The 10387-nt window shown below is 48.6% G+C and overlaps 1 protein-coding gene across 1 annotated transcript; it reads right to left on the minus strand.

Moving 5' to 3' along the window:
- Positions 1 to 4001: 4001 nt before the first annotated feature.
- LOC309592340 (uncharacterized protein) lies at positions 4002 to 9387 on the minus strand. The gene is made up of 7 exons (XM_082315601.1): positions 9315 to 9387; positions 8449 to 8684; positions 7473 to 7532; positions 6665 to 6796; positions 5418 to 5564; positions 4539 to 4599; positions 4002 to 4355 (listed from the first exon to the last, which is right to left on the minus strand). The coding sequence occupies exons 2-7, from the start codon at positions 8611 to 8613 to the stop codon at positions 4252 to 4254; spliced, it is 669 nt and encodes a 222-aa protein (XP_082171727.1). The 5' UTR covers positions 8614 to 8684; positions 9315 to 9387; the 3' UTR covers positions 4002 to 4251.
- Between the last annotated feature and the right edge of the window lie 1000 nt (positions 9388 to 10387).

The raw sequence follows: 10387 nt of genomic DNA on the forward strand, positions 1-10387 counted from the left end.
TTACTCAATGAGGCTGAGAAAAAAGCAAAATGGTCCTGTCAGAGAATGCGATATAAGCGTTGGATTACAAGACTGGAAGCGAAGTTACAAAAAAAAAAAAAAAATATCCCAAGCAAGCTAGTTGTCAAAAACATACCTGAAATGGTTCTCTGATCCTCACCATGATGAAGACCCCTCCTCTTCCCCTCCTCCCTAGCACCTTCTAGCCCTTTCTGTGGCAGAAACGGCTTCAGCAAATACTTTGCCCTTAGTTAAACATTAACTCACAGAACCTGTTTCCCTGATTAACCTGATTATGCCCTGTGATTAACTCTGGCCACTGCTAATGGAGAGGCTGGCAGCCTTCGGTTTTATAGCCCGGGGATTTTGTGCACCTTGTTCTGTGCGTCGGGGAATAGGGTAACATTTGGCTAAGCTTACCCAAGATAGAAAAATGTTTTTGGACGTAAATGCCTCATCTTTGACTTAATACAAATAATGCTAACACAAGGTGAGCACAAAGTGCTTGGTGTCTGTGTAATTTTGTTGTGCGGGTCCACATAACCAGGGTCCGTAACCCACATCAAAAGCAAGGTGCTGGTGTCCTGCCTGCTGGCTGCTCAGGTTAGATCGACAATTTCCAACACACCCAAGAAAAGAGCTGGATGTTTGGCCTCAAGGAGATCTGAGGCATGTTTGCATCTATCATTCCTCTTCAAAATGACAAGATATTTCCATTTCTTAGTGCTGAAGCATAAGGGGTGTGTGTGAGTAAGGTGCAGCACCCGTGTGCAGGGTGTTTTGGTGCAGAACAAGCTCTGGGCTCAGGTGGAACCTGGAATGTCTGTTTTTTCCCTTGGGCTTCGCTTGCTTTATTCCGCCGGCACGGTGCTGAGGTGTACCCGCTGCTACAACCACCCCTCGACACAGACTGCCATGGGCCTTTGGCCACCCCGAAGGGGAAATCTTGCAGTGCTGGGAAGGAACAGGGAAGTCGGCTCAGTTCCTGGGATCTTGCCAAGGAGGAAAAGTCTGTGGGGAACAAATGACGAGGCTGTTTCTATTGGAGGTGCTATGGATGTGTGTTTGCATAAGAAATAAAAATCCGTCTGACTTCCATCAGCGAAAGCTGGGGGGTGACGCAAACCATGAAATGTCCCTGGAGATACGGGCAGGCTCTGGGAAGGCACCGTAACTAGCATGTGGAACGGGCTACTAAATATAGCACTGGAAGCTGCAATCAGGAATATATCTTCTGCAATGCTAACCAATTAGAGGGAGTGACATTAAACTGGTATACAGTTTCCACCAATTTCCATATTGCAGCTGTTTCTTTTCCAGAAACTCTCCTTTTGTAGAAAGAACTGTTGAAATTGTGTGTCTATATGTGATCTTAGGTGCAGGTATTGCGATAGCGGTGCTGCGATTGCACCACTGGAACGACTGCAAAAAGAAACATGGCCACCAAGGGCTTTATAGCTGCTGCTGAATCAATTACATACATTTTTATTTAGAAATAGCATAGACCATACTCCTCTTTTACACACTCATTTCACAGCCAAAGGAGTACCTGCCACACTGGCAGAGGTCTGCCTGTCACTAAGTGCCGCTGATCGACCGCTTTCAAAGCTGGCCGGGAGGAATGGACTGGGCCCTCGGAAACAGCGCTGCATTCGAACAAGGAGTAGTGATGTGTATCCTCCACGTGCTCGCGATAAAATCGAATTGCTCTGTTCGACCAGCAGTCGAATGCTGTTGAATTACACTCAGTATGTACCATCTCATACTGTAATGACTAGTTACAGAAGAGTATTTCTGGATGGGACCGTAGCTCCCACCCAGAAACGATGCAGTGGCTGAGCAGTGTATTTTAGCAACAAACTGCTTCTAGCAAGTTTCTCCTTTCAAAGGCACAATCTGGTTTAGACTAAAGGAGAATGAAAGCCACACCGCTTTTAGCTATTAGCAATCACAATAACCTCTCAGGGAGTCTTATTTTCTTTTAATGTATGAGAACTGCAGTTTATGTTAATCAAGGAGAAAACCCCCAACATTTCATTGCAGACTGTGTGGAGTTATGCCAGAAGCACCTGAGGATGGGGAAAGCAGTCACGCTCGGTGCTTTGATGCTTGCTGACAGGTACTATATCAGAGAAAAAGGCACAGCATCACTTTTTGAATTACAATGTTTGAGTTAGTTACTTTAATACAGTAATGCAAACATTAATACCTTCAAATGGACATCTGCAATGACACTGGCTGTGTTTTGGTTGGCATATGCAAACACATGAAGGTATTTAGAGCCAAAGCCAGAAAGAATTTGGCTACTGTGGCATGTAGTCAAACCTGCAGTTGCCAGAACAGGACCTGCAGCCCTGAGTTAAGCCGCTGGCCTGAGCACCGAGGGATGGGGGCAGCTCCCCCGGCCGACGCCGGGCAGCAGAGGAAGCGATGTGTGACCAGAGGAGGGCTGCGGAGGGAGGCCGGTGGTTAGGGCTGCTCTCTTGGTCCGAGTACCTTTCTTTATAAGCCCAGCCATTAGTAATCTTAATGGTTCAAGTCAGTAACGGAGACATTTGGTAAGCACCTTACGTACAAAGGGGTGCCAGAGTCCCCTAGGACTTCCTCAATATGCAGCTTAGGGTATTTTTCTGTCCGAGATTACAACAAAAGGTGTAAAACATCTTCATATATGAACTCTTCAAAATTTGAAGATGTTTAGTCCTAGGAAATTTACAAATAATTCAATAAAAACTAGCTGTCCATCTCTGCACCTCACCAACCCCAAGAAACTACAAAATTGGACAGGATTTGCTAACTTGCATATGCCAGGATTAACTGCATACCGTAATGCTAATTTTTGATGATGTAGTTGTGGCAAGCTGTTCTGGAACCAAGGGCATTTTATGTGCATGTGTGGTAAGCACAGACTCAGAAGACTGCTTGGCATTTTGTCTGTACAGTGCTTTCATCAGGTGAAGGTCTTCATTTAGGTGTCAGAGTCCCTTTACTAGTGTTATGAAAAAGACTTCAGTTTCTAGGAAAAAAAAAATCAAGAACAATTTAATTCCCTCTTCTCCTGGGAAGAGGAAAGGCACATTATATGCTGCAATAAGAAAAATCTTATCTGAGATCATTCCTGGAGTTACATGCCTGATGGTGGGCATGACTTATCCTACTACTCACACCACTTTCTCAAGATGGGAACTTACTTTCCAAGCCCTGTTCAAATGATCGTGCTGTGTTGATTGACACAGTGGGATAAGTAATCTACCACTTCATGCTCAAGGCCTGCAGGCAGGACATTCACTTGACAGGCACCTCAAAGCCTACCTGCAAGTGAATCGTAAAGTAGATATGGGAATTTTATGCAGCTCAGGAGATGATGGAAGCTGACTAGAAGCTGTAGTTCCTTGGTCTAGAGGACCAAGAGGTCCTCTAGAGAATCTCCAACAGAGGACCTCAGTCTAATTCTGTAATAAATTTTAGCAGAATGGGCCCCAAAATAAGCATTTTTTAAAACTTTCAGTCTCCGAAGTTGAAATAGAAAAACCTGAACTGAATTCAGAGTATCTAAGTTACTCTGTAAGGGGAGCCACCGCAACTCCAGTTCCTACTGCACTCTAGCATTACACTTCAGCACTAAAACTAATTGTACCGACATATGTACACCCCACAGAATCCACATTTTGACAGAGGTACCTGAATGGCATTGGCAGGGCTTCATACCATAGACTTCACCTGCCCCCATCCCTGCCAAGAAGAAAAGGAAAAGCACTCTGAAGCTCAGTAATGAAGTGGGTCCTTCATTATCCTTCACCCACTATCATATCATCCACATAATTCATTGGGCAAGGGGGAGAAATCGAGACAGCAGTTGGAGGGCGGAAATACTCCACAACCAGTTTCTTTTAAAAATGAATTGTATTTAGTATTTGACTGCCTAAGGCTAGCACTGCTAGACAAATTGCATAATGAATTCTAGTGGAATAAAACACGATTTAAGTACAAAAGCTGGAGAAAAAAATGCTTGCGCTTTCCAGAGGCAATGAGGTATTTTAACTATACAAAATCTGAAGGTCCAAAAAGTTCTGTAGATCCTCCCCTTTGCACTGTCATCTTTGCTGAACGTTGGGCATTCAATAGTTCTTTCTGTGTGTGTTTTTCAAAAGGCCAAGGAAAAGTGCATGACCATCTTTGAAGATGAAGAACTTCTTACATCTGTCTTGCCACCTTTTCAGACTAGGAGCTTTAAAATGTTCAACCACTTTTTCAAGCCATTCTAATATATGGTGGAGGTTTGGATGCGTCTTCCTCTGCATCCAAGTCCTGGGCTGGAAACCGATCTGGGAAGTTAAAAATTCTGTCCCCAGGGCCTGTGTGGAAACAGAGAGGAAACAATTAAACCTGGTCTAGACACTTGCACAAAATCCCAAGTTCCTTTTGGCTGGCAGTATTTTGGTTATCAGGCTTCTGGCCTGGGATGTAAAGCTTATTCATGATGTTCCTTCCCCATCCCTGGCGAATATCCAAATACACGGAGGGAAAGAGTTACTCACTTTGTACGGCGCAAACCATCTCCACAGCCTGATTTTGGTCCTCACTAGGTTGCAACCATTCCTATGAATGAAACAACGCCATCAAAAACCTCATCTGTGAGTTTGTTCAAGGAGATATACCTGAACTCATTTTAAAAGTCTGTGTAGTCCACTCCTCCTAACAAGTTTTAGTTTGCAAGTTTAAAGCAGCCTCACATTACACACTCAGTATCTTTAGTCAAGAACAGCTGCCTTGTAACCTGTACCCATTAATTCCTTACCAAATGAGACGGTCGGATGTACACATTTAATACAGCATCAGAATTACTTTAGTGGAGAAGTAGCTGATATTTACCGAGCTCACTTAGCAGAGACACGTGGCGTGTGCCCCACCACTTGAGGCAGAGTCTTCATAAATTAGCAGTAAAATGTGGTGCGTCGTCTCCCGTACACTTCACACTTGGTATGGGGGTATTTTTATTATTGAATTTGTAGTTCTAGGGATAAGGCATCCTGGTGTGTAAGCACCAGGAAGTCTCTGAAATGCTGTACCAGGGGCAATCGTTGGTTTAAGGGTGAGAGAAGAAGGAGCAGTTGTTGAGGAGAGCAGGAATTCGTAGGAAATAGGACAACAGTAGCTTGACCACTAATGGTTTGGAAAATAGAGATAACTTACGCTATGTCTTAGACAAGACTGTAAATAAGAGGGAGGTAGTAAAAGGAAAAATACAAAAAGTATAAAACCCTTCTAACATCCACTTAATTTCTTAGAATTAGCCCTGATGACTGAGGTAGAGCTGAGGTTAGGTTTACAGAAGAAAAACACATCTTCTTCCCAGTTTCTCCCCCTCCTACCCACACTCAGTACAAATAAATGGGTGCCCTGGGCTCCTCACTCACCATCCCAGTCACGCTATCGTAGCACGAGCAACGTGGAAGACTCCGGCATCCCAAGTAAGCCATCACCAGCACAACAAAAGCACTGCAGAGAGATGCAGCTAGCATGGCTACGTTAGCACCCTTGACTACTTTATTAAGTACGAACTTCTGCAAGCAGAAAAAGAAATGTTAAAGCCATATTCAAAAAGTGAAGCTCTCCACCAAAACATATTGTAATGACTGCAAGAATGCTGCGATTGCATCGTAGGAGATAGACTGATTCAGAGTCAGTGTTATTTAACACTTTTCTTCCTGTGCTCTGAAAAACAAGCCAAGTGTGAACCTCAAATAGGAAAAGAGCAAGCAGTAAAATAAGGTTTCTGATTAAATATAAGATGCTATGCAGCAGCATCAGGTTTGGAAGTAGCTTTAACAACGAGCAGAAACCCAAGGAATGGCTGCTTCTCTTCACACTGAATATGAGAAATATCTTCTTCCTGTACTGCACCTTAGCAGCCTGACATTTCAATTTGTCCTGTAATAAACTAATGGAACAGCTTCATCTACCTGGAATGTCTTCATCCCCACAGGGAGCCATTGCTTGTACTGGGTTTGAGGTACAAAAGGGCTAACTCATTCCTTCTTTTCAGCTTTACTCTGGAGGGTACACTTGAAATAATACCCAGTTTTAACCAGCTGACCTGTAACTGCTGTAACTTTATTACCGGAGGTGCATGCTGGAAAGGATTCAAGCCTAGCAATTGCTGCCTCAGACCAGGCCAGGGATACAGCCAGCACCTACCCCTTTTCCTGAGCAGCACCATGATTTTTCCCTGGCGCAACCCAAACCCTTTTGCACTCAGCAGCAGCAGAAAACCCAACTGTGTTGTGTTTAGGTGTATAAGCAGCGTGCACGCCTCCGGGGACGAGCTGTTACTCTCAAGCAGCTGCTTCTCAACGGGCATCCAGGCGAGCCGAGCGTTAGTTTACATAGCCACCGATAACTAGGCATGCTGCAGCAGCAGCGAATGGCAGGAGCTAGCTATAAAATGTCTAAATGTCTATCTAGCCCTGCATGGGTTTTGTGGTTTTCAGCACCTAACTGTAGACTTACACAAATTTTTGTAAACAAGTGCCCTGCTGCCTGCGCCATTTCAAACTAATTTAGGCACCCTGGAAGTCTGGTTTTGTTTACCAGTCGTGCCTAGTAATGTTTGCAGATTAAGACAGTCATGTTCCCTAGTAATAAGCATAATATCAATACTTACAGTATGGATAACATGGACTGGGGCAGAACTCAGGTCCTCCTCTTCACCATAGTTCAGTGTGAGGGAGCTATAAATGATTACGATGAGGATAGCAACATAAGAGATTATGGAGGCAACTATCAGCACATTCACCTAGACAGAGACATTAAAGGAGAAAAAGAAGGGGAGCAGGAATTAAAACTATCCTCTGTCAAATCCACGCAATTAATATAGACAAAATGTACTAGCAAGCATTGTAGGTACTAGCCTTTGACCTCCCGTAATGCTAAAAAGTACCCGGTAGCAACAGTCACTTGGAAGCCAAACACAGACCAGTAAAGGTTTCCACAATACCAAACTTCTGAGCTAAAACTGCGTCCCAAATCTTAGCCACAGGTGCTACCTGGACCCAAAGACTCTGTTCTTAGAGATCTCTTACTTATAAACAGTATCTCCCCTTCGAGTTTACTCGAAGAAGGCTGGAGAGACCTGCCCAGGAAATGCAAGTCAATTAGCTTGTTTCTTATTTTGGTGTACACAATTTTTAATAACAGGAAGGAACACCAAAAGAAACGCGGTCAAAAGCAAGCATTTTTACAGATTTTTGCTTGTTATTATTAGAGCCAGAGCTTGTCTGCTGCAGCAGAAAGCAAGGTAACGCTGCATCCTCCTTTTGCCTAGGAATGGAGCAGCTTTTATGAAGATAACTCAAGGAAATAAGCTTTCAATCCTGCAGTAAGACAGCCAGCCCATTCCCTACCAAAACCGCTTTTCATTGCCCCGACAATATTTTGCCCCCACCCCAGACACACACCCACCCCAGGCTTACGAGAACTGGATTCTTCCTCTGAGAGGAAAACAAAGCCAGGATGCCTGGGACTCCCATCACCTGCAGAGCACAAAAGGAGTTGGTAACTGGGAGACAAGTATCAGATTCGGCAGATAAACTGCTACAGAGCAGATGAAAAGCCCTCATTTTCAAGGTTTAGATCAGAGTAACTGTTGGGTCAGAAATGGAAAGAGAATAGCTGATTTCTTCTGTTTTCCCCTGCAGCATCTCCTGCGGGCAGGACACGGTGTGAAATGCATCTTGCCCACTCGCTACCCCCACGGCAGCAGGCAGCAATCCTCCGACTGGCTTTACGGCTCTGGCCAAATAATAAAACTGCTTCAATAAGTCGGCTTAAAGTGCTTAAAATGCACGCTGCTTTCCCAAGTCCTTATGCATCTTGTAGATAGAAGAAAGATACTACTGAAAGGAGACGGGCAGCCTCTGGATGGAAGAGAGCGCTTCAGTCCAGCTGCCTTGCGGCACGGCTCGCCGGGGTACGAACAGTAACGTCAGGGTACTGAAGGCCAGGGAGCGAGGATGCCCGCCGCCCGCTCCTCATTGCAGGACAGAGAATTGGCGGCACCGTGCTGGGGGACACAGATCATCACCCAGATGTTCATCTACCTGACGTGAGGATGAAGGGTTCCCCTCCTCATCTTCGGTGGCCTCTCTGTGGTCACTACGCTTCTGCAAAAAACCCCGTCAATTGCCACTATGCCCCATTTTCTACATTATCCAGTGGAAATGTATTTTATTTAGCTTCTTCAGAGGGAAGTCTGCTTGCACTCTCCTGCCTACACCACGATAAGGAAACTTTTATTATCTGGGTTCAAAGCAGGAAACCAGGGAAGAGCTGGCAAGAAGTCCTGGCCTCCCTCCCACCCCCAAGCTGAGTACTAGCAGGTAGCCATGGGGAAAAAAAACAAAAAAACAAACCAGAAAACAAAGCATAGAAAATATAGTGCAACTTTACCATCCCAGCCCAAACGGGAGCTCTGGTTTTGCCCAGCTGAGACTCCGTTCTGAAGACGCCGTCTATGAAGCCGCTGACGACGCACACGGTGCTGAAGGCTATCTGGAACAGCCCCAGCACGACCATGTTCCTCTGGTCAAAGATGAAATAGCGATAGCGATCCATTCTGCTTTGATTCACACATCAATCCCCCACAGGCGCAGACTGGACAGCTGCGAAGGGGAGGACAGCTCGTCCTAGGCAGAGGAGAGAAGGGACAGGAGCATCGGCGCTCAGGGACCTGTGGCACGGCAGGACCACACGTCCACCAGGAGTACAGAGTTCATCTCCTTCGTGACCGGCAGCAGCGAAAGCGAGCAAAGGTGAGCCGTCTTCGGAGAAATCCCTCAGTGCTGCTAGGCAGGTGCCCGGGACGCCTTTTCTGATGTCTCTGCACAGAGATGTGGCATCTCCGCCGCAGACCCCACTGCTAACCCTTTTCCTTCGGGCCTTCTGCTGCCTCGAAAAGGCGCGGGGGTCTGCCTGGGTTGCGCCCCTCTGAGCAGACAAGCTCTGCACCCGGCCGGGCCGCAGCCGATGCCCCCGCGGCAAGGCAGGCCGGCCGGCCGGCCGCCGGGAGCCCCGCGGGCGGGCCGCAGCCGGCAGGGCCGGCGCCTCCGACCGGCCTGCCGGCCCCTCCGACCCGCCTGCCCGCCTGGCTGCCGCCCTTCGCCGGGCGCCCCGGGGGCCGCTCCCGCCCGCCCGCCGCAGCCACCGAGGCGACCGGCCCGGCTCCCACCGCCCGGGACCCGGCCCGCCCCGCCGCCCGCTCCCCCCCGCCGCCGCCGCCAGGAAGGGCCGCGCCCGGACCCCCGCCGCCCCCTCACCTGCGGCGGGCGGCCCGGCGGCACCCGGCCCGGCCGGCACTCACCGGCGCTGCTCCGCCGCGGCGGCCCCGGGCGCCCCGCCCGGCCGAGCCGGGCAGGTACGGGGAAAGCTCCGGCTCCGCCTCCGGGGGGGGGAAAAGTTCCTCCGGCTGCCCCGGGCCCGCCCGGCGAAGGGCTTCGGGCCCCGCGGCACGGCGGCCCCCGCAGAGCTGCCGGGAACGGGGCGGTGCCACCCCTTTTCTACAGAATTTTACCTTTTTTTTGCTGCCGCCTTAAGCGCCGCTTCACGTCACAGCTGTGCACGATACCTGAAGCGGGGGAAGCCCTCTCTGTGCTGTTGGGGACCGGTTCGGTCAGGGGGATAGGCAAGGGCCCCTCCGGCACACGGGTGCCCTCTCTCCCTTGGAAAGCAAGCACAAGAACCCACCCAAGCGCCTCCAGCCAAATCCAGCCCCAACAAGCACTGCACTAAAGCGTGCCTACCCTTCAAAGGTTTTTAAGGAATCAATTAATAGGTTAGCTATCTTTAAATAAACCCACAGCACCTCCCTGGTGCGAGCAAAGGATTGTAACACCAGCCCAGGACTGGCACGCAGCCAGGCTGGGCGAAGCCAGCCCACCGCAGCATCCCCAAACCGAGCGTCGTCTTCCACACGGCTTGATTTGAAGTCAATGCAAATACATAGCAAGCACTCCTCCTTTCACACTTAGGACTGTGAAGGTTCAATGGGCAACGCCAGCCCTGTAGAGAGAGGAGAGCACAGCTTTCGCACGCCTACGCCCAGCACACGGGCACCAGAGGCTGGGAGTCACCCCGGCAATGGCAGAGAGCACAGAGGCACCCAAGGGCTGAGGAAGGCAGGGCAGGCACCGAAGGGCTGCCCCTCTCCTCGCCGCTCGCCCAGTGGGATGCGTACAGCGAGCTAGGAGACAGAGCAAAAGGTTACCTGCCCAGAAGGCCCCGCTGCTGCTTGCTGCCATGCCTTCCTCCTGCCTCGGCATAGGCAACGGCAAGAGAAAAACATACCAGTGCACATTCACAGGTTTTAAAGTACAACTGTTAAGGATGCTTT

Source organism: Platalea leucorodia (genome assembly GCF_965183815.1).
Source record: "Platalea leucorodia genome assembly, chromosome: 6".
NCBI classification, from domain to species: Eukaryota; Metazoa; Chordata; class Aves; order Pelecaniformes; family Threskiornithidae; genus Platalea; species Platalea leucorodia.